The sequence below is a fragment of the Sceloporus occidentalis genome, unplaced genomic scaffold (assembly GCF_023333645.1).
Source record: "Sceloporus occidentalis isolate IW3139 unplaced genomic scaffold, rSceOcc1.0.p SCAF_239, whole genome shotgun sequence".
Classification (NCBI taxonomy): domain Eukaryota; kingdom Metazoa; phylum Chordata; class Lepidosauria; order Squamata; family Phrynosomatidae; genus Sceloporus; species Sceloporus occidentalis.
In genome coordinates this window covers 973,916-998,648 of record NW_028317219.1, presented here as the reverse complement: position 1 = coordinate 998,648, position 24,733 = coordinate 973,916, and the positions used below count along the sequence as shown (strand labels likewise).

Below are 24,733 nucleotides of genomic sequence, written 5' to 3'. Positions count from 1 at the left end.
AATCACTTCAAGGGATTTAGATGTAACTTTTTTAGTACTGCTTTTACTAAATATACCTTCAAGTTTTCCCTGAATATCCCTATTACCCTTATATCGTGCTTGATTTAGAAAGGATTTTATTCTTAAATACGTAAATATTTCCGAGTTGGATAAATTCTAAAACTAATTGGTTAAAGGATTTTATTTTATCTTCTTGTATAACGTCTTTTACTATTCTAATTCCTGAGGTTTTCTAATTTTTGAGATTCATATTAGGTATATTATTTTCTATGAGACTAAGATCCGCATTATCTAAAATTTTATTTAGAAGATTGAGTTTTTTTTAAATCCTTTTCCATTCCCCCAAAATGTCTCTAATTATGTAATTTTTAATTTCGCTTAGTTCACATTCCAACATATTATCAAATCGCCACATATACGAAAATAAATTTTCATTCTTTGCCATAAATTTTTCTAATTTAACCCCTTAATGACAATTGCCGGTCCTGGCACGGCACGGCAAAGCATGTGCTTTACGACAATTGACGTGCCAGGACCGGCACGTCTTTAAACGGGTGCAGAAAGCGATCTACTATCGCTTTCTGCACCCAAAAAGCGTTGCTGAATGCCTCGACCTCGAGGCATTCAGCAACGCCGCGATCGGCACGAAGGGGCCATCTCTGGCCCCTCCACGGGGCGTCAACATCCGCCATACTTTGTATGGCGGCGGACGCCCGTTTTAAAAGCGTTTAGGAGGCGATCGACGATGGTCGATCAGGAGGCATCCAGCGACACCAAACACTAACCTTTTGATGGGCTGTGACCGCTCCGGAGAGCGGTCACAGCCGCAGCTGCCGGCAATCTTCGCCATCAAGGAAGATGGCCGCCGTCCTGTAACAGGAACCACAAATTTTAAAAGTTCGCTAGATGGTCCAGACCATCTAGAGAACTTTGGCTCCACTTGCAGGTTGAATACAGGTACTGCATTCACCATGCAAGTCAATGGAAGCCAGCTTTCTAATCACAGTGTGATTAGTAAAAATAAATTAAAAAATAAAATAAAATTTATAATAATTAGAAAAAAAATAGTAAAAAACTAGTAAAATGTAAAAATCATTTCCCACTGATGTCACTATCAGGGGAACCTCCAAGTTGAAAAAAAATGTTAAAAATTTTTTTTTAAAAAGACAAAAAAAAAATATATATATATATATAAAAAATATATTTTTGTGAGCAAGTCCTAAAATTAGCATATTAGCTTAAAACAATTCTCGCATGGAAAGAGTTAAAATACTGGCATATTAAATGCCCGTGGGGTGTCTACTTTTAAAAAATGTATGATTTGATGGGGTAAATTGAATGGGCCAGGTTCAACAACGTCCCAATTAACAAGGGGGGAAGGATGGCCACACATCTAATTTCCAATTAGAAAAATGCACACGTACCAAATGTGGCCTTTTAGTTCCCCCCAAAAATGACACACCCATGCATGTGGGGTATCGCTGTACTCGGGAGATGTTGCTGAACACATTATGGGGTGTCGTGTGACAGCGGCATATACCAGAAGCTGTAAATTCATACATAAAGTAGGTGTGTGTGGGAAAAATACACACACAAAAATATTACTGCAAACTTTGAAAAAATGCTGGTGGCAAAATATGTGCATACAAAGAGTTAAAATACCAGCATTTAAAATACCCTGTGGTGTCTAGTTTTGAAAAATATATGGTTTTGTTGGGCACACTGAAATGGCCTGGCTCAAAGATGTACCAAATAGGGCATGGGCAGTGGATCCCAAATGCCAAAGTTCAACATTGAAAAAAGCGCATGCCCCAAATGTGGCCCTTTTGCCCCAAAACAGCCAGGCAAAATCATTCATGTGAGGTATCGCTGTACTCAGGAGATGTTGCTGAACACATATTGGGGTGTTTTGTGATAGTGACATATACGAGAACATTTTAATTCATACCTGAATTAAAATGTGTGTGGAAAACCAAATGCAAAAAAATGACTACCACAAAGTTTGACAAAGACTGGTGGTAGATATGGTGCATGGAAAGAGTTAAAATACTAGCATTTGAAATACCCTGGGGTGTCTAGTTTTCAAAAATATATGGGTTTATTGGGCACACTGAAATGGCCCGGCTCAAAGATGTACCAAATAGGGCATGGGCAGTGGATCCCCAAATGCCAAAGTTCAACATTGAAAAATGCGCATGCCCCAAATGTGGCTCTTTTGCCCCCAAACAGCCAGGCAAAATCATTCATGTGGGGTATCGCTGCGCTCAGGAGATGTTGCTGAACACATATTGGGGTGTTTTGTGATAGTGACATAAACTAGAACATTTTAATTCATACCTGAAGTAAAATGTGTATGACAAAACAAATGCAAAAAAATGACTACCATAAAGTTTGACAAAGACTGGTGGTAGATATGGTGCATGGAAAGAGTTAAAATACTAGCATTTGGAATACCCTGGGCTGTCTAGTTTTCAAAAATATATGACTTGATGGGGTAAATTGCATTGGCCGGGTTCAAAGATACCCGAAATGGCACATGGGGGGAAGAATTACCAGATTTGGAAAAAATGGCTTTGAAATAGCAAAACGCTACCTGTACTTATTGCCCCATAATGGGTAGAAAAAAGCAAAAAAACATAAAAACATTGGGTATTTCTAAACTCAGGACAAATAGTAGAATCTATTTAGCAGGTTTTTTCATTACCTTTTATAGATGAGTAAAAGATTTTTCAACTAAAAGTTAGAAACAGTCATTTTTTTCTAAATTTTTCACCATATTTTATAATTTTTTTAATAGTAAATAATATGATACAATCAAAACAATGTCATCTAAAGAAAGCCCTTCTTGTCCTGAAAAAAACAATATCTAATGTGTGTGGGTTCAGTAAACGGGAAAGAAGAAAATTACAGCTAAACACAAGCAGCGCAGAAATGTTAAAAAGGCCATTGTCACAAAGGGTACAAAAAGTAAAATCAGCCTTTGTCTCGAAGGGGTTAAACCAAGGTTGACATTTATTTATTTGGAGTTGCATATTGTATATATGGGTTAGAAGACATGCTTCATAAAGACTTTCTATTTTAGGGTAATTTAGACCTCCTCTATTCGTTTGTTTTGTCAAATATTTTATTCCTAGCCTCAGACGTTTACCATTGTTAATAAATTTATTGAAACTGGATTGTAGCATAATAATCCAAGGTCTCGGAATTTTTAAAGGTACGTGCCTAAAAAAATACATCCATTTTGGGAGAATATAAGCATTAATTACATTTATTCTTCCTATCCAGGATAATTGCATATTCTTCCATTCTTTCAATGAGTGGTTAGTTTCAAATAGAAGAGTAAGACAATTTCTTCACATATTTTAATGTTTGGATGCATTTGCAATCAGTATAATGTGAAGTGGGTCTCTCATCCAGCTGTATATGTACAGAAAGGCTCAGAGGCGTCTCACAAACAATCTGGGAATAGAAGAGAGAATCACTTGGTAACTATCAAACCCAGAAAGGGAGCCATGAGTCTCTGTTATGTGAGATTTACGAGAGTTCATGGGCTGTAGAGGTATATATCTTCTGGGAACCTGCAAATCCAACCCAAAGGTGCACTGACACCTATCAAGCTGAATGCTAACTCTTGGTATAATAAAAAAAAAATAGCCATTCTTTCTTCTTCTCTCCAACACCTTTTCTCTCTATAGCAGGCATCTGTAGACTGGGCTTACCAGCTATGGAGTTAATTAAATTATATTATGCTGGTCAACAATGTTCAAACCTTGGTTGCAACACTGAGGTATTGTGACCCTACTTGATCTGGCTAGCCACCTGGATAACAGTCCAGTGGGTTGATCCATGGAAGCTGTAGAGTGGAGCAAAAATCAGCTAGTTTAGCAGTTTAGGATTACAGTGCTTGGTGAACCCGCAAAAGGTCTTTACATGTATAAATGTTGTTACTTTGAAATTGTAATGGGGTAAATTATTTATGAAATCTGGAAATGACATCTCATGGAGTTTGCCTTTTGGGCATACTATGGCTCTATCAACTGTGTCTAACTCTGCAGGGTATAGGTCATTTTTAATGCTCATTAAATAACGATTAGCTGTTACAATGACATCTTCAAAAGGAGACCCTATCAGTCTGTAAGCCTAATGCCACATCTCTTTATGTTAATCTAGGCTACTGACACCATTCTTAATAAAGTGACTATTGACTCACTGCTGTATTCAAGGGTCATCACTCTTTGCTTCTGGACCTCTCACTTTGACACTGTAGACAAATTGCTTATTTAAACCTTCTAAAATCTTGGTCTCCACAAGTTTTCTTCCTGGTTCTCTACCTACCCCTCTACCTGCATTTGTGGCACTTCCTTTCACAGAAACTCATCCTCTTTGCTTCCTCCTCAGCTGACATACACTATGGCTCAGTTCCAGGACCCCTTCATTTTACACTCCCTCCCTTGGCAAATCAATTTCATCCTTTGGGTGACAGTACCATACCTATGAGAATGTGACACTCAATCCCTTTATCTATTCTATCTAGGGCTGCAACTAACGATTATTTTCATAATCGATTAGTTGGCCGATTATTTTTTCGATTAATCGATTAATCGGATAAAAAAATAAATGTAAATTTTTCATTTATTTAAAATAATTTAATAAACAAATTGTTAAATACAAAACGCAGAATAAAAAAAAACTTTGATAAAATACATTTCTTGTCTTTATTTCCCAACCAGCCCCCCCCAATTTATGCACATTTGAGCCCAGGCTTGCCACGCTGCCTCCCACACATACCACTCCACGCTGCCTCCCACATATACCACTCCACGCTGCCTCCCACATATGCCATTCCACGCTGCCTCCCACATATGCCACTCCACGCTGCCTCCCACATATGCCACTCCACGCTGCCTCCCACATATACCATTCCACGCTGCCTCCCACATATACCATTCCACGCTGCCTCCCACATATGCCATTCCACGCTGCCTCCCACATATGCCACTCCACGCTGCCTCCCACATATGCCACTCCACGCTGCCTCCCACATATACCACTCCACGCTGCCTCCCACATATGCCATTCCATGCTGCCTCCCACATATGCCACTCCACGCTGCCTCCCACATATGCCACTCCACGCTGCCTCCCACATATACCATTCCACGCTGCCTCCCACATATACCATTCCACGCTGCCTCCCACATATGCCATTCCACGCTGCCTCCCACATATGCCACTCCACGCTGCCTCCCACATATACCACTCCACGCTGCCTCCCACATATGCCATTCCACGCTGCCTCCCACATATGCCACTCCACACTGCCTCCCACATATACCACTCCACGCTGCCTCCCACATATGCCATTCCACGCTGCCTCCCACATATGCCACTCCACGCTGCCTCCCACATATGCCACTCCACGCTGCCTCCCACATATACCATTCCACGCTGCCTCCCACATATACCATTCCACGCTGCCTCCCACATATGCCATTCCACGCTGCCTCCCACATATGCCACTCCACGCTGCCTCCCACATATGCCACTCCACGCTGCCTCCCACATATACCACTCCACGCTGCCTCCCACATATACCATTCCACGCTGCCTCCCACATATGCCACTCCACGCTGCCTCCCACATATACCACTCCACGCTGCCTCCCACATATGCCATTCCACGCTGCCTCCCACATATGCCATTCCACGCTGCCTCCCACATCTGCCATTCCACACTGCCTCCCACATCTGCCACTCCACGCTGCCTCCCACATATACCACTCCACGCTGCCTCCCACATATACCACTCCACGCTGCCTCCCACATATACCACGCTGCCTCCCACATATACCACTCCACGCTGCCTCCCACATATACCACTCCACGATGCCTCCCACATATGCCATTCCACGCTGCCTCCCACATCTGCCACTCCACGCTGCCTCCCACATATGCCACTCCACCCCCACATATGCCACTGTGCCTGATACGCCTTATACCCCCTGATACACCACTCCATCCTCCCCAGACATGCCACACTACCTCCCAGACATGCCACGCTGCCCTCCCCACATATGCCACTCCAGTCTACCCCCAGATATGCCACTGTGGCCCCAGATATGCCTTATACACCCTGATACACCACTCCGTCCTCCCCAGACATGCCACACTGCCCTCCCCACGTATGCCTTATATACCCTATATGCCTTATACCCCCAGATATGTCACTCCATCCTCCCCAGATATGCCGTATACCCCCAGATATCTCATAGTCCCCTCATAGAGTCACAGACCATACTTTTATAAATAAGTACTGGGTTAATCTTCACTGCCCCCAGGATTTAGATTCCCCTTAGTTTGGCCCTCCTTTATCTCTAACTGCACCTTAAGTTAACTTTATTAAATTAATCAAATTAACCCTCAGTCCTCATCATTAAATTAACCCTAAACACCCCATTAACCATAACTACCCCTAAATTAACTCTAAATACCCCATCAAAACAACTACCCTAAATTAACCCTAAACACCCCATTAACCATAACTGCCCCTAAATTAACCCTAAACACCCCATTAACCACAGCATCCCCTAAATTAACCCTAAAGACCCTGTCAACCACAACAGCCCCTAAATTAACCCTAAACACCCCATTAACCACAGCATCCCCTAAATTAAGCCTAAAAACCCTGTCAACCACAACAGCCCCTAAATTAACCCTAAACATACCATTAACCACAACTGCCTCAAATTAACCCCAAACACCCCATTAACCACAGCTGCTCCTAAATTAACCCTAAACACCCCATTAACCATTACTGCCCCTAAATTAACCCCCACCTCCCCTAACTTTCAGCAGCCCAAATATTAATGTTATACTTACAGTTAGATGAGTGTCACAGCCATGTGGTTCTGGCCTTCTGGGAGAAGGAAGGGGGCGGGGCTAGTTGTCACAATGATTACAGGGAGGGACTGGTAAGTAGGAGCTGCTGCTGTGAGTCAGACTAAACGGATTATATAATGAGGGGTATTTTTCAGAGCGTTTGCTCTGAAAAAACCCTCATTTTATGATCGATAATAATCGATTCAACTAATCGATAATGAAATTCGTTGGCAACGAATTTCATTATCGATTATTATCGATTTTATCGATTAGTTGTTGCAGCCCTAATTCTATCACTTCTATAAATATATATTACATATGGTATGTGGTACAACCATCATTCCTACACCATACACCATTGACTCCAACCTTTCATATACCCAACTGACACCTATATCTTAAAACATTGCTTGTATTCACCTGCTTCTAACACAAAATGCAAGACGTAATAAAACCATATCCTGTGGAATGATCTGACCAACTTATCAGGCTGTTCCTTAGTCTCCAGTCAGTCGGAGGGTGTCTGACTTTTGGTGGAAAGTCACCAGGATGCCATGTCCACGAAGAAGCGGACAAAGGAAGAAGATACTAGAAGCAGTGGACGAAGAAGACAAAAGAAATTCATAATCACAGGAAGATACAAGAAATGAACTGGAGCTATGTAGCAGAGAGACAGGGAAACAGAAGTGGTTGACGGTCTACTTTCTGTTGTTAGACCTTCATAAAAGGCTATGAGAGAAAGTGAATGAGAGTGTAAGAGTGAGTGTGAAAGTGCACAAGAGAGTGAAGGAGAGTGAGTGGCAAATTTCGGGTCTGAATGTAAAATGCCCTCCAAATTTCCTCTGAACTGAAAGAGCAAGAAAAGAAATTCATTATCCAAAAACAAATGGACCAAAAAAGAAAAATGTTGAATCGTTTTTGCCTGTTTTTAAAAGTCTAATCTTATTTAACCCCTTTGTGACAATGGCTGCATTTATTTATGTTACCCTTTGAGACAATGACTTGTTAACATTTCTGTGGTGCTCGTGGTTAGCTGTAATTTTCTTGTTTCCCGTTTACTGAACCCACACAAGTTATATATTTTTATCAGGACTAGAAGGGCTTTATTTGGATGTCATGATGTTGATTGTATTATATCATTTACTATAAAATAATGTAAAATACAGTGAAAAATTGAGAAAAAAATGACTTTTTTTACTTTTAAATTTTTTACTCATCTATAAAAACTAATAGAAAAACCTGATACATAGATTCTACTATTTGTCCTGACTTTAGAAATACCCAATGTTTTTTTGTTTTTTTTCTGTACGTTATGGGGCAATAATTACAAGTAGCTATTTCAAAATCATATTCCAAATCTGGTAATTCTGCCCCTAAGTGCTATTTGGAACATCTTTGAAGCTGGCAAATGCAATTCGATGCAATAAAACCATTTATTTTTGACTAGACTAGACACCCCAGGGTATTTCAAATGCTAGTATTCTAACTCTTTCCATGTACTAATCCTACCACCAGTCTTTGTCAAACTTTGTGGTAGTCATTTTTTCCCACACACATTTTACCCCAGGTATGAATTTACAGGTCCTGGTATATGTCACACAACACCCCAATATGTGTTCAGCAACATCTCCCGAGTACAGGGATACCACCCATTCATGGGTTTGCCTGGCTTTTGGGGTAAAAGGGCCACATTTGGGACATGTCCATTGTTTAATGTTGAACTTTGACATTTGGTGATCCACTGTCCATGCTCTATAAATCTTTGAGCCTGGCCAATTCAATGTGTCCAATAAAACCATATATTTTTAAAAACTAGACACCCCAGGGTATTTCAAATGCTGGTATTTTAACTATTTCCATGCACACATTTTACCACCAGCCTTTGTAAATGTTAGCTGTAGTATTTTTTGTGTGTACTTTTCCCACACAAGTTTTACTTTAGGTATGAATTTACAGCTCCTGGTATATGTTACTGTCAAACAACATGCTAATATGTGTTCAGCAGCATCTCCTGAGTACAGTAATACCACCAATGCATGGGTTTGTTGGGTTGTTTGAGGTCTAAAAGGCCACATTTGGGACATGTCCATTTTTCTAATTGGAAATTTGACATGTGGGTTCAGACATGGCCCCTGATGCCGATCTTGGTGTTGCTGAATGCCTCGACATCGAGGCATTACAGCAACACTGTTTGGGTGAAGAAAACGGCCATAGTTTGCTTTCTACACCCGTTTACAGTCATGATGTGCCAGGTCAATTTCCATTAACTCAGTGTTTTTGTGTGACATGCCTGGACCGTCAATTGTCATTGTGACAGAATGACCTGTCATACAAGGCCCCAAAGATTGCACAGGCAGGAACTCCATTGTGTAAACTAATCACATTAACAGGATTGCTGCAAGGGGGAGATTTAGTAGCTAAAGGGGATTTAACCCCTTAAGGACAATAGGGGTTATTACTCGTAGTATATTGTGGGACAACGGCTATTTTAACATTTTTCAGTGTTGCTGTTTAGCTGTGATTTTCTTCATTCTCATTTCGTGCTCCCACACATATTATATATTGTTTTTTTCAGGACAAACAGGGCTTTCTTTAGATACCATTAATTTCATCATATCATCTAATTTACTATAAAAAAATGATAATATATGGGGATTTTTTGGTAAAACAATACTTTTTCTCACTTTTTAAACAAAAAACTTTTATTCATGAAAAAACCTGCTAAATAGATTCTACTATTTGTCCTGAGTTTAGAAATACCCAATGTTTTTATGTTTTTTTGCTTTTTTCTGCACGTTATGGGGCAATAAGTACAGGTAGCGTTTTGCTATTTCAAAACCTTTTTTTCCAAATCTGGTAATTCTTCCCCCCATGTGCCATTTCGGGTATCTTTGAAGCCGGCCAATGCAATTTACCCCATCAAATCATATATTTTAAAAAACTAGACACCCAAGGTATTTGAAATGCTGGTATTTTAACCCTTTCCATGCACTAATTTTACCACCAGCCTTTGTGAAACTTTATGGTAGTACATTTTTTTTGTATTTTTTTCACACATGTTGTACTTCAGGTATAAATTTATCGCTCCTGGTATATGTCCGTGTCAAACAACACCCCAATATGTGTTCAGTAACATCTCCTGAGCGCAGTGATACCCCCCATGCATGAGTTTGTAGGGTTATTTGGGAGGTAAAAGGCCGCCTTTGTGAGGTGTGTATTTTTTTGCCATTTAGACATCTGATCCTACTGCCCCCATGTCCCATATTTGGGACATCTTTGAACCCGGCCAATTAAATTTACCCCATCCACTCATGCATTTTTTAATACGAGACACCCTATGGGCATTTGTAATGCCAATATTTTAACTCTTTCCATGCTGGAATTTTTGTAAAGAATTTTAGGACTTGCTTATTAATTTTTTTTTTTTTTGGTGACAGTGGGGATTTTTACATGTTACCATATTATTTATTTATTTTTTTAAACCTTTTTTAACAATTTTTTTATTTTTATTTTTACTAATCATTAGTGAGCTGGGCTCCATTGACCTTGCATGGTTGGATGCAGTACCAATATCTATTGTTGATGCCATCCTGTGAATGACGGCAACGTCATTTACAGGATGGCACTTGTGGTTGCTCCTCGGAGCAATCACAAGGCGATCGGGGTAGGGGGGTAGTGTTACTGACATGCCTCGATATCGAGGCATGTCAGCAACACCGTTTATGCTTAGGAAGCGATTCCGATCGCTTCCTAAGCTGTTTAAGCCGGGCGCTGCCGCGATCTTTGATGATCGGTGCGGCGGCGGCCATTTTTCTTCCGGGGAGGGCTTTCCTCCGCGGATCCACGGTCATCCTCACTTGTGAGGCTTCCGTGGATGCTGCAAAGCATGTACGGGCATTGTCGTTATCTCGTTGAACAGCAACCCTGTACATGTACGTGGATTGACGTTAAGGGGTTAAGGTTGGGTTGTCTACATATACCTGTTTATTAATGTATATGTGATGCACTGCTTGTTACGTTGTGATCTTTTATGTTGACAGTAGATTATTTCGAATATGTATAGATAAAACAGGAGGTTTATTATACCAATATAAAAATATTATCATGGTTTGGAGAACAAACCATATTGTGGATAGCCTGCCAGTTTATGTACTTTGTAATATTGACAAACTTCCTTGGACATTTGATGTGGAGTTGTTTCTAGACTTGTGCATTTCTTTTCGGGCGAACATGAAAACAAACAGGAATAGTGCATTTTCGTTGTTAAAACCGAAAAATGAAGATGGCGGCGTCAAAACGTACACGAAGATCTTTGTTTCTTCATGTTGGTCTTCGTGGCGCGCCCGCCAATTTTTCAAAGAAGAGGAGGACACAGATTGAGCGAGCTGATCTTGGTTTGTCCAATCAGCTCACTCTTGTGACATCATACTGAGGGCTCGTCTAATGTCTGTGCTGCTTTTTTTTAAAAATAGCAATACAGTCTGTATAAGAGCACAGCTTGTATTGAATCCATTAATTTTCGCTGTGACTGCTTTTGCAACACTGCTGTGCTGCATCCGAGCGTTACAGAGAGAGATTGTTCTGTGGTAAGCCTCAGTCTGCCATTTCTCAGTGTACTCTTCTTAGTTCTACTGAATAAATAAATTTAGGATAAATTTAGGATTTATTTTCAGTGCTTCTGTGTCAACTGTGTAGTGCTGTTGAGCTGACAGTTTGCCCTGGGCTGGCAGTGCCTACTGCCTGCTCTGTCTTCGTTTAGTTTTTAAAATAATTTTTTTAACTAGATTTTGTTATTTCAGGACAGTCAGTTAATAATTTAGTTATTTATGCTGAACTGTTTGAATTATTAATTAAATAATATAATTTATAAATGTAATAGTACTACTAAAAATAATATAATATATAATAATAATATTGTCTAGGGCTGAAACAACTAATCGATAATAATCGATAATGAAAATCGTTGTCAACGATTTTCATTATCGATTAATCGAATCGATTTTTATCGATTATAAAAATTATAATCCGACCTCAAACAGAGATCGGATTATAACACTAGAATCCAGATCCCCCGCAACGCTGCAGGGGACCTGGATTCCCCTCACTGTCGGCCGGTCTCTCACTACCGTCTCTCTCCCCCTCCCATACACCCCTCTGACTCCTCCCCCCTCCCATACATCACTCTGCCTCTCTACCCGGCTCCGTTACTGACTTCATAGAAGCCTCAGCGTAAGTGAAGGGCAGTAACAGAGGCTGTCTGTGCGCATCGTTTAGACCCCCACCGGCTGACAGAGGATCATCTTCTCTGTGAGCCGGTGGGGGGTCTGCATCGCACAGACAGCCTCCGTTACTCACCTTCACTTACGCTGAGGCTTCTATGAAGCTGCAGTGAAAGTTCCTGTCAGTAACGGAGCCAGGTAGAGAGGCAGAGCGGTGTATGGGAGGGAGGAGGAGTCAGAGGGGTGTATGGGAGCCACCCTCCCATACACCACTCTGGCTCCTCCCCCTTCCATTCGGCACTCTGCCTCTCTACCCGGCTCCCTGGTGTCTTGTGAACCTCCGTGGCTGACAGGAAGCAGAGTGGAGTATGGGAGGGGGGAGGAGGCAGAGTGGAGTATGGCAGGGGGGAGGAGGCAAAGTGATGTATGGGAGGGGGGAGGAGGCAAAGTGATGTATGGGAGGGGGAGCAGGCAGAGTGGTGTATGGGAGGGGGGAGGAGGCAAAATGATGTATGGGAGGGGGAGGAGGCAGAGTGGAGTATGGGAGGGGGCAAAGTGGTATATGGGAGGGGGAAGGAGGCAAATTGATGTATGGGAGAGGGAGGAGGCAGAGTGGTGTATGGGAGGGGGAGGAGGCAGAGTGGTGTATGGGAGGGGGGAGGAGCCAGAGTGGTGTATGGGAGGGGGAGGAGCCAGAGTGGTGTATGGGAGGGGGGGGAGCCAGAGTGGTGTATGGAAGGGGGAGGAGCCAGAGTGGTGTATGGGAGGGGGGAGGAGCCAGAGTGGTGTATGGGAGGGGGAGGAGCCAGAGTGGTGTATGGGGGGTATTATGAATTTCAGGGCATATAGGGGGTATAAGGCATATCGATATTAGGCATATCAGGGGGGGCATAAAACATATCTGGGGGTAAAAGGTATATCAGGGGGCTCAGTTGCATATCACTGGCATATAAGAGGTATAAGGCATATATGGGGGCAGAGTGGCAAGCTGGGGGTCAGATGTGCATAACCGGGGGCAGTTTGGTAAATAAAAAAAATTTAAACAAGGCTTTTTTCTCATAGTTTTTATTAAATATGAAAAATAGTTAACATATGAATTAATATTTACTAATAACTTTGTATTAAGACCTAGTTTGAGAAACACAGTGTTTGGGTTCTTGTAGTTTTTATTATTATGTCAGTAAAATAAGAAGGTGAATAGAGAGAGGCCATTGCAATAAAGAGATGAAAGTGTAAATTGTACGTTTTTTATTACATTATTTTAAATTGAAAAAAAAGAAAAAAAATTTTATCCGATTAATCGATTAATCGAAAAAATAATCGGCCAACTAATCGATTATTAAAATAATCGTTAGTTGCAGCCCTAATATTGTCATATAGTATACTAGTGTAGACGACTTCTAGTGTGTAATATAAAATCATTAATATTTAATAATATCATTATATTTAATTTTAGCTATCTTATATTAGCTTATTTAGCTTGAGACATTCTGTCTGGTAGAAGAGTTAATTTATCCCACATAAAGATTAACCAGTCCACTACTACCCTTAAGCTTAAGTTGATAATTAATTTTAATATTAATTATATTAATATAAGAAATCCCTAAAAATTAATTACTTAGTTAATTTAGCTAATACATTTTAATTTTAAAGTAAAGCTAATCTTACTAGTACTGGTGCTGCAGTGCTTTAGTTTATGCTTTGTGTTAGCAACAGCAAGAGACAAAGTAAATTTTTCTTCTTAATTGATACTCACCTACCGCTTCAGCAGCAGCCGCTATGGAGGAGAGGGAGACCCCCCTCCACCACACAGCCGCCGCAGCAGCAGCTGCCACGGAGGAGAGGGAGACCCCCCTCCACCGCACAGCCGTCTCAGCAGCAGCCACCACGGAGGAGAGGGAGACCCCCCTCTACCGCACAGCTGCCTCAGCAGCAGTCGCTGCAGCTGAGGAGAGGGAGAACCCCCTCCACCGCACGGCCACTCCAGCAACAGCTGCTGCGCAGGAGAGGGAAACCTCCGGCTGGGCGGGAATCCGCTTCGGAGCTCACTTGCTGATCCCTATATAAACCCTTCAAGTCTATGATACCTTGCTTTCTGATGGTCTTCTATCCCCCCCGCCCTGAATCTAAATTAAACGGCCGCCCGGCAGCCAATTTAAGTGGCAGATTCGGCCGTGCCAGGGCTGTCTTTAAGGCGGGGAAAAAGGTAGGCCGGCCAGTCCATGGGCCGGGACACCGAGATGCCATTGCAGCTGCAAGTTTTAAAGCACCGGTAAGACACAGGAGCAGGGAAGGCAGGCAGCAAAAAAAGTAAGTATTAAAAAAATAGTTGGGGTAATAGGTGGAAGGGGACCCATATTCAAAGGGGGGGCTGCCTTGGGACAACAATTAAATACAAAAAGGGGGTGGCTAGGGGGTATAAGTACACAACAGGGTGGTTGGGGCACCACATAAATCAATACACAAAATGGCGTGGGTGGCTGGGGGCAATGTACATGGGTCATTAACAATACAAAGGGGGGCATCAATACACAAGGGAGGAGGGCTGGCTGGGGACATCATATAAGTCAATACTCAAGGGTGTTGGGGTATAATGCACAAAGGGGGTGTCACGGCTAGAGGACCAACAGTGCAGGAACCTGGTATCATCCAACGGTACGGAAGCAGAGCAGTATACAGGTTGCAACAGGCAAAAGAGTAGTCGTTACACGGAGCCGAGGTCAGGAGTAGGCGAGGACAGGATAATCAAATACAAGCTGGGTCAAACACAGGAGATAGACAGGAACGTCAAAAACAAGCCAAGGTCAGAAGCCAAAATCACAAAGTAAGGTATTTAATAAGCACAGCCAACATACACAAGGCACTATCACAGGCAATGAGCTAGTGCAACAGCCAGGTTTAAATAGACCTACTAATTGTATTTCCCGCCCCGCATGAAATGGAGGCTTGGAACGCATAAGTGTAGTGCCTATAAGAGAGTTCATGCAGTCTGCGTTCAGGAAACCTGCCAGCGGCTACAGGCGACGATGGGCTTCAGTAGAACGGCGGTTCGGGGGGACGGAAGGTAAGTACCCCGTAGTTACAGGGGGCTGGCTGGGAGCACAAATCCACATGGGGCAATACACAAGGGTGTGGGGGGAATACATTAAAACCAAGGGGGGCTGGCTGGGGCATCAATACACAAGGGGAAAAAAAAGCAAACAGCATACCAGTGTGGAAAGCATTTGATGCTTTGTGTAGATCAACCCGTACTGATGTGGGTGTCAGTATGGCAGAGCCTGTCCTGGTGTGTGTTTGGGTGTCAGTGTGGCAGAGCCTGTCCTGGTGTGTCTGTTTGGGTGTTGCAGAGCCTGTTCTGGTGTCAGGGCTCACGCTGGGCTGTTTGGGGACAAAGTTGGCTCACTCTGGACTATAATTTGTTCATGTTATCTGGGTGCTGGTCATGTTCTATGTGGGCAATGTAGACAACAGGGCTGGCTTTGGGGTGATCCGTGCCTGTAATTTAGGGGGGTTTATCTATACCTTTAATTCTGAGTTGTGATTTCCAGTTGATCTGTACCTGATTTGTGTGTTATTCTGTTGATCTATATCTGCTATGCTATGTTTCCATACATGATTTATGTATACCTGCAAATACAGGGTTTGTATGTCTTATTCAGTTGATCTACACATGCAAGTGCTGTTTACATGTGTTGTTTATTTGATCTATACCTGAATTACAGGGAGTAAGTAAGAGAGAGGTGTGGCTTAGTGAATGAGGGACAAAGGGACTCCGGGGATGATTATTGGGGAGAGGACCTCTCAATGTGTCTCAATGTGTTTAGGGTTAGATGGAGGGAAGACTGCACTGACTCTCACAGTCTTCCCCTAATCTGCAGTCAGTGTGGCATGCTAGGGAGCGTGGAAGGGGCCCAAGGAAATGCCTAGGGTCCAATTTTACAATATTTAAAAAAAGGTTTTGTTGCAAAGTGTTTCAAGTGATATATTATTGTACTTGTTTGCAAAGAAAGATGGGGAGAAAGTGGGGTAGGGGAGAGTGAGGAAAGAGGTATCTGATGTGGAAAAATGCTATCCCCCCCCCCCAGATTTTTAGGGGTTCCTACGCCCATGCTGGTGTGTTTGTATTAAGTCATCTGTTTCCTGGCACTTTACTTTCTGTAGAAATAAATGTAACTATTTAATTTTTACTTATCCCGAGAGAAAACGCCCTCTTGAATTTGTAGTCACTTCATTGGACAAAACGTTCTAGGCCCTGAAAATCAGTGAGAGGAAAAGTAAAGGTTTCAGGTTATTTACTCTATTTAAATCTGCATATTTTATTAAAAAGGATTAGTGGCACTAAATTGTGGCTTCAGGCCTCCCATGTATGATGACTTTTTTTTTTTTCGTGTACTGAAGTATTCCCAATCCCATCACAGGAAAAGATGGGAAAGGATGGTGGGCTGATTCGGTGGAGCAACGGGCCACTTGACTAGACTTGCCCCCCAGGCCTTAGGCTGCCAGGCCTCCCCTGCCTCAGTCCATCAGTGAAGTGAACTTGTTGGGCTAGTGAGGCGAGCCACATAAGTGCTGTGTGTTTTTTGTTCAGCAAGCAGTGAAGCTAACTGTTTTGCTGTTAAATTTTATTTTCTAATTTCTTTTCAAGAAGGATTGACTGTGTGACGACAACTGTAGTAAGCAAAGCTTCAAGGTAGCTGTAGTACTAGTAAAAAAGAAAATACCGTATTTGCTCGATTATAAGACGACCCCCCAAAATCTGAATATTAATTTAGGAAAAAAAGAAAAAGCCTGAATATAAGACGACCCTATAGGAAAAAAGTTTTACCAGTAAATGTTAATTCATGTAAACTATTACATTTTTTAATAAAAGCTATGATTGAGAAAAATATTTTTTTGTTTTTATTTCCTTGTATTTTCCAACCTGCCCCCCAGTTATACACATCTGCCCCCAGGCTTGCCACTCCAATATGGCACTGTGGCCCATGATATGCCTTTTAACCCTCTATATGCCACTGTGTCCCATGATATGCCTTTTAACCCCCTATATGCCACTCTGCCTCCAGAAATGCCTTATACCCATATATCCCATTCTGGCATTTAGGGGGTTAAAAGGCATATTATGGGGCAGAGTGGCATATAGGGGGGTATAAGGCATTTCAGGAGGCAGAGTGGCGTATAGAGGGTTAAAAGGCATTTTTGGAGGCAGAGTGGCATTTAGGGGGTTAAAAGGCATTGTATAGAGCACTCTGCCTCCAGAAATGCCTTATACCCCTATATGCCACTCTGGCATTTAGGGGGTTAAAAGGCATATTATGGGGCAGAGTGGCATATAGGGAGGTATAAGGCATTTCTGGAGGCAGAGTGGCATTAAGGGGGTTAAAAGGCATTTCACAGAGCACTCTGCCTCCAGAAATACCCTATGCCCCCATTTAACACCCCCCCCCCCCACACACACACACACTTACCTGTGCTTCCAATTTCCTGTTGTATTGCCGGGGCAGCGGGTTGACGTCTACGCGATTCGCTGCAGCCGGAAGGGGGTGGAGTTGGCAGCGGGGGTTTGTCTGCGTCCAGTGCGGCACCGGCACCGGTGCGGTGAACTCTGATCTCTGACAGTCGGGGAAGGTCTGCGCGATGGACGCAGACAACCCCCGCTACTAGCCACACCTCCTTCCGGCTGCAGCGTAAGTTGTCTACGCGCATCGCGTAGACATCAACCCGCTGCCCCGGCAATACAGCAGGAAATTGGAAGCACCGGTAAGTGTATGTGTGGGGGGGGGAGTGTTAAATAGGGGGGGAGACAGAAGGATCCAGGTCCCCTGCAGCGGTGCGGGGGATCTGGATCTTAGTCTCATAGTCAGACCTCTATTTGAGGTCTGATTATAAGACGACCCCGATTAGAAGACTAATTTGCATTTGCTCTGAAAAAAACCTCATCTTATAATCAAGCAAATACGGTAATTTAGCAAATTTTTGTAGATTTAGCAGAAGTAGTACAACTATATCTGTCTGCTTCTGTATCTGATTTAAAGTAAAAATTATAATTATAATTTATAATCTATTAATGATATATAAATTAATAAATAATATAATATACTGATATAACCTCACTTTATATTAGTGGGCTTGAGAGCATCTGCCCTTGCCTAGAGGTAGACTTAGAATAGGAAGGGAATATAGCTTTAGCATAGTAGTAGGCTCTTAGGCCCGTGTAAATTTAAAATAAAAATAAAATACTGCTAGTAGTCTTACTAGTTAGTGTATAATAGTTAAACTTGAGTTAATAAGACCATTTAGTGGCATATCTACCACCACCACCAGTTCTTCTACGATGCAGCCTTTGCGTCAGTCTAGTCGGACAAGTAGGCCAAGCTCTCGGTTATCATTTGGGGAATCATTGCTTGAAGGATCTATGTCATCAAGTAAATGAAAGGCACCAATAGCGGGCAGTAGTAGTGCTGCTAGGCCCACCAGCGCTATGGTTTTTTACCACAAGCACGTTCAACGTTAAAGGGTAGCACAACTAGTACTACTAGCCCAGTGAGTGAAAAGAAGTGCATTTTGCTACCAAGTAGAGCAAATTTAGCAGCAAGACAGAGTGGTGTTCATGGACTGACAGTGTTTGGATGCTGTGCCCTGAGGTGAAACAGGTGAGTGGGTCGCAAAATTGCTTTAAAGGTCTGTGTGTGCGACTCTATTGGTTGAAGCCAGGCAAGCCCCCTACCGGGGACCAATAGAGTCGCACACACGGCCCTTTAAATCATGGCACCAAAGGTGCTACTGCTGCTGCTGCAATGTGTTTGTTAACCCTGTATTAACCCCTGCTAGGAACCTGGGAGAAAACGAAGATGGAAACGAACACAAATAACATATATGAATATTTGCCCGAAATGAACACAGGAACTGGCCAATATTTAAAAAACATTTTTTCCCGAAGACCAAGACAGTGACGAACACGAAGACTTCGCCGGCACCCAAGTCTAGTTGTTTCCTATTTTTGCAGATTTTTTAATGTTCTTTCTATACCTTTCCATATTGGAGGGGTAGCTTTTCCTACCAAATCATAGATCTAAAAGTGTTTAAGTGGACTTATAATATTTTTTACTCACTTTAATTTGTGCTTTGGGAATCAATTTAGTGTGCAAGTCCTCATTTAAAAAAAAAAGATCTTACTTCACACTGTTGCTAAATGTCTTGCACAATGATGTTGGGGATGCAAATTAGATGGCGCTTACTCATAAGCGGAATGCATTAAGCTTTGTACTTTTCTCCCCCACCTACTATGTTTGTACGCTGGCAATTTATTACACATTAATGCATTTTATATTTATTTTTGGAGTGCAAAGCCTGAGTACTTATTTGTTTAAGTTGAGGGCGATTGGTGGAGGTGCTGTGGGTCTTCGACACCCGTTTCCTAGGTGGATCTGTGGATGTGTGGTTGCCGACAGGAAACACTGGAGGATTGTTTGCCTGTAGCCCGTTGAAAATCACCTGTAACCCCAATTTTCTTTTATACTTCCAACAATTTAGAAAATTGGTGGCTGACAACACATTCATTGGATCATATTTATAAAGAACAATTCAGGGACAACGTGTTAAATCAATAAGTAAAAAAATAGGATGTTACTATTTTTTGTTTATTACTATTCCATTCATTCAGTATTTTACTTCAATGTGTTTGACTTGTAATTACTTTAACATTTCAAAATGGTATATGCTAAAAAAACAAATTTGAGCTTTAATTTATCCATAAATAATTAATGTAGTGCTGTAATAATTCAAATCTATTTAAATAGTTTCATGAAGATGTTCTTTAATAAAGTCAAGCAAAGAACTATGAACAAATTCCAGAACTTCTGTTCAACTCAATTGGGTTCCTAATAACATTTTATCATGATCCTTTTTTAAACAACTTTAAAGAAGGTCTGGTAGGAATGAGCCATCCCACCATCATGATAGGAATTCTCATGAAGAAAATGCTAATGCATAACAAATTTGATGTGAGAGTCAATTCATATTATAAAACAGACATGAGACAAATATTTGGCAGGGCAAGTGTGCATAACTGTATTTCACGGCAATTAAATTTTAAACTACTTGTTCCAGCCTAGAATAGATAACATCTCTGGCCTGTTTGCACCCTACAGTTGTGCACCACCATGCTAGAAACAAAGAATTTAACTGTGCATAAAGCCATTTTCCTATTGTAAAGACTCATTTACTTAATCAGTACTTCAATTTAACGTATGCCTATCCCATACACGTTTAAAATTCCTTACTGTTTTAGCCTCTACCACTTCTAATGGGAGGCTGTTCTTTTCATCTATTGTGCTCTATGTAAAGTGATTTTTTTTTACATTATATCTAAGCCTCTGACACACTAGTTTTAGACTATGACATTTTGTGTGTTTCTCACATCTCATCTCTCTCTTCATCCAAAGATAATCGTTAATCTTTCCTTATACCGTATTTGCTCGATTATAAGACGAGGTTTTTTCCAGAGCAAATGCTCTGAAAAATACCCCTCGTCTTCTAATCGAGGTCGTCTTCTAATCAGACCTCAAAAAAATTTCTGCTGCTTACCGGTGCTTTGGTCGCGAGCAGCGTCTCTGCTATTAGCAGCAGGAGAACAGGAAGCTAGCAAAGTCCTCACATAACTCTACCTCCCCCCTCCTTCCTCTGGGGGCGGGGCCAGAGAAGTTGCTGGCACAGCCGGGCTCCTGCAGAAGTCTGCGAGTGGGAGATCTGCAGTTCAGGTAAGGGGATGGGGGAGGGTTTTTGTGATTAATGTGTGAAGTATGTGTGATTAATGGAATGAATGAGTATTTAAATGTTTGTGAATGAGTGTGTGTGTGATAGCATGGATGTGTAAGGGTGGTGGTGGTGGTAGCATGGCATAGGGAGGCTGTAATCCCACTACTATCATCCCCAGGTTCCAGCATGTACTGGCTGCCTTGGCTTGATAGGAGTGTGATTGCTGTTAGCAGTTATATATATATATATATATATACCTCCAGAAATGCATTTTATATCATGGGGCAGAGTGGCATATAGGGGGTTAAAAGGCATATCATGGGACAGAGTGGCAAATAGGGGGGTATAAGGCATTTCTGGGGGCAGAGTGGCAAGCCTGGGGGCAGAACTGGGGTGGGCAGGTTGGCAAATAAAAGGAAATAAAAAAATATATATATTTCTCAATCATAGCTTTTATTAAATATGAAAAAATAGTTTACAGGAATTAATATTTACTACTTTTCCTATGGGGTAGTCTTATATTCAGGCTTTTTGTTTTTTTTCCTAAATTTATATTTTGATTTTGGGGGGTCGTCTTATAATCGAGCAAATACGGTAATTGTTATCCTGTAAACAATCTACCACTTTGGTAGCCTTCATCTAAACTCTCAAAGTGTCAATATACTTCTCAAGATGGGGTCTCCAGAACCATACACTTATCGATAATAATTGATAATGAAAATCATTGCCAACGAATGTCATTATCGATAGTTGAATCGATTTTATCGATTATAAGATGAGGGTTTTTCTAGAGCAAATTCTCTGAAAAATACCGCTCGTTTTATAACACTAAGATCCAGATCCCCCGCAGCGCTGCAGGGGACCCAGATCCTTCTCTCTGACAGCCGATGGGGGGTGTCTGTGCGATACGCACAGGCAACCTCCGCTACTGTCCTCCACTTCCGCTGGGACTTCTATGATGGAGCACCAGCGTGACATGACCTTTCGGTGCTCCACATAGTAGCCCCGGCGGAAGTATCGGCCAGCACGGCGGAGGTGGTCTGCTGCATTGGGCAACGTTCGCCGGCTGCCAGAGAGGACTATGCGCCACAGCGCTGCAGGGGACCGGGATCATTCTCTCTGGCAACCGGTGGGCGTCTGTGCGATGTGCGCAGACATCCTCCGCTACTGTCGGCACTTCCACTGGGGATTCTGTGATGGAGCACCGGTGTCACATGACCTTCTGGTGCTCAGTCATAGAAGCTCCAGCGAAAGTGCCAGCCAGAAGCAGAAGTTATCTATGCACATCGGGCAGACGCTCACCGGCTGCCCCTACTAGACACCAAAGATTCTGGAGCAGGGGGGTAAGTCTGGGGGGCATATCAGGGGCACAGTGGTATATAGGTGGTTATGAGGCATAATTGGGGGGCAGAGTGGCATATTGGAGGTATAAGGCATATCAGTGGGGCATATCAAGGGCACAGTGGTATATAGGGGGTATAAGGCATATCAGGGGGTATAAGGCATATAGGGGATATAAGGCATATCAGGGGCACAGTGGCATATCAGGGGGTATAAGGCATATAGGGTATATAAGGCATGTGTGGGGAGAGTGGAGTGGCATATCAGGGTGTATAAGGCATATTTGGGAGGCAGTGTGGCAAGCCTGGGTTCAAATGTGCATAACTGTGGGGGGGGGCAAGTTGGGAAATAAAAACAAGAAATGCATTTTTTTTTAAGTTTTTTTTTTATTCTGCTGTTTGTTTTTAACATCCTTTTATGTTATGAATATGAATTCTGCACTTTTTCAGATCTCACTAAAACATATAAATAAAGCTCCTCATGTACCTGGCTCCCTCATGGTACTGAATTCCCTATTCAACAATTCATTAAACCCAGTAAATGTGTCCTATGAAGAAGGGTCCAGTTGGCCATTCATAATGCATAGCTAATGTGGTAAAGTGTGCACACAGTGATCCAGCTACAGATCATATTCATTTTAAGGGTCAACATGTAGGTGTTCACATAACTGTTAGGCAGTAATACAGATTACATTACTATATATAAATGTTAAAGAAAGTACTCACATAGTCTCGTCGTTCTGAAACTCCACCTTTCCTGTAACTTCTAGGTAGTCCTCTCCTGCCTTGGCAGTTCCCTCGCTGGTCCTGTAGGGTATGACTACTTTGCCTCGTGCCCCTGATCCCCTCACAACTTTTGCCCTCATTGTGCCAATGCTCTCACTCACCCTCATACTTCCAGTCTCAAAGCTGAAGATACCAGCATGATCATCATCAAATATTGTCACAGTAGCTCTCTTCCCAGTTCCCAACCTTACCCTGCCCTGTCCTTCTCTAACTCCCCTTGCTCTCCGAGGGTTGCTCAGCTGTACATAGAAATGCTCATCCTCCTCAAATACATCATCATCAATTATGCCTAAGCGTAATTCCTTTTTCACTTCACCAGCTTGAAATATTAATGTACCCTCTGCTGATTCATAATCTGAACCTGCATTGGCTGTGCCATCCTCTGTTCTATAATCAACCTGCACAGCACCACCATCCTCTGCTCTTTTACACACCACCCACAAACTAACCGTTCCACAGTTTTCAAAGCACTGGTAATGAGTGTGCTCAAACTCTATTTCTGTCCAGTGTTCCTGATCCTCTGCAAGCCCTGCCCCAGAACCACACCTTGTACTTTTACCACTAAGAGCCCTCCTTGCTTGGTCTGCTGCATGCTTCTTTAACACATTGCCTGCACCAATCATCATCCTGGTGGCCTGAATCCTATAAAAAGCCCGGCTCTTCTGTTGTTGAACAAGCACTTGGTAATTGGCTAGCTCCATTAACTGCTCCATGTCCCTGCCGGGATATCGTTGACGCATGTCCTTAAATACCCTGGCCATATCTCGCCGTTCTTCTTCTTCCACATCACTTTCCAAATCTGTTCCTCCTCCAGCCATTCTAAGATCTCCTGCCTCCTGTCCTACTGTGTCCTCTGCACCCACCAGCACCCCCCGGCTTTTACCAGCCCTATACTTTGCTTTCCCCTCTCTCCCTCGTCCTGCATAGCGATAAAAAAGGAGACGTCGATCTGCCAGCCAAGCTTGTAAGACGCACAACGGAAAGAAAAGGAATGTCAACAGGGCCTCCCATACCTCAACTTCTCCTGGTGAAGACCAGGACAAGATTACGAAAAGCCACACATAAGCAAAGACACTCCAAAATGCAGTAACAGCAAACACACGTGGGTGACGGATACGTCTGCTCTCCCCATCTGGGACCACTGCTACACAAAGGCCAATAATTACAAACATGTTAAAGGCAGCTGATCCCACAATTGTGCTTGGGCCCATGTCACCTGCCTCAAATCTTCTCCCAACAATTTCAATTATAGAAAGCAGGATCTCGGGTGCAGAAGAACCTAAGGCCATCAGTGTGAGATTGGAAACAGTCTCATTCCATAAACGTACACTTGTCACTGTCACCTCTCCATTGGGCTTTCGGAAAGTGATTCTGCGTTCCTGAGAAGTGATGACCTCAATGGATGCCATAAAACGATCAGCTATTATGGACATTCCCAAAAACATGTAGACCAGGGCAACAAAGTATACTATGGCACGAGCTGCCCGGTCACCAGTGGAAGGTGGATGAGGTAGCCAAGCAGGTAGGAGAACTCCATCTACACAGTTTCCAGTTTGCGTATTGCCACAGGAAGAAACATTTGATGAAGGAGTGGAAGCTAGGTGGAGAGAGGGTAGGAGCAGTAAGAAAAATAATAATAGTGGCATGGTAGAGAGAGGGGAGGGATCACCTGGAAAAGAGAAAATTAAAAATCAGAGAAATTTGTTAGTGATTACTAGTAGCTTAGATACATAGAGTAAGCTACTACTTTCTACACA

The 24,733-nt window shown here is 42.5% G+C and overlaps 1 protein-coding gene across 2 annotated transcripts in view; it reads right to left on the bottom strand.

The window, feature by feature from the left end:
• LOC149276442 (sodium/calcium exchanger 1-like) overlaps nucleotides 1–24,517 on the bottom strand; it is a 48,050-nt gene extending 23,533 nt beyond the window's left edge. The window contains exon 1 of one of the 2 annotated variants that reach the window (XM_089503663.1): nucleotides 22,917–24,517. In XM_089503663.1, the coding sequence (XP_089359789.1) occupies nucleotides 22,917–24,421 (1,505 nt within the window). In that variant the 5' untranslated portion in view covers nucleotides 24,422–24,517. The remainder of the gene's footprint in view (nucleotides 1–22,916) is intronic. The other variant, XM_089503664.1, reaches the window with a different exon arrangement.
• Between the last annotated feature and the right edge of the window lie 216 nt (nucleotides 24,518–24,733).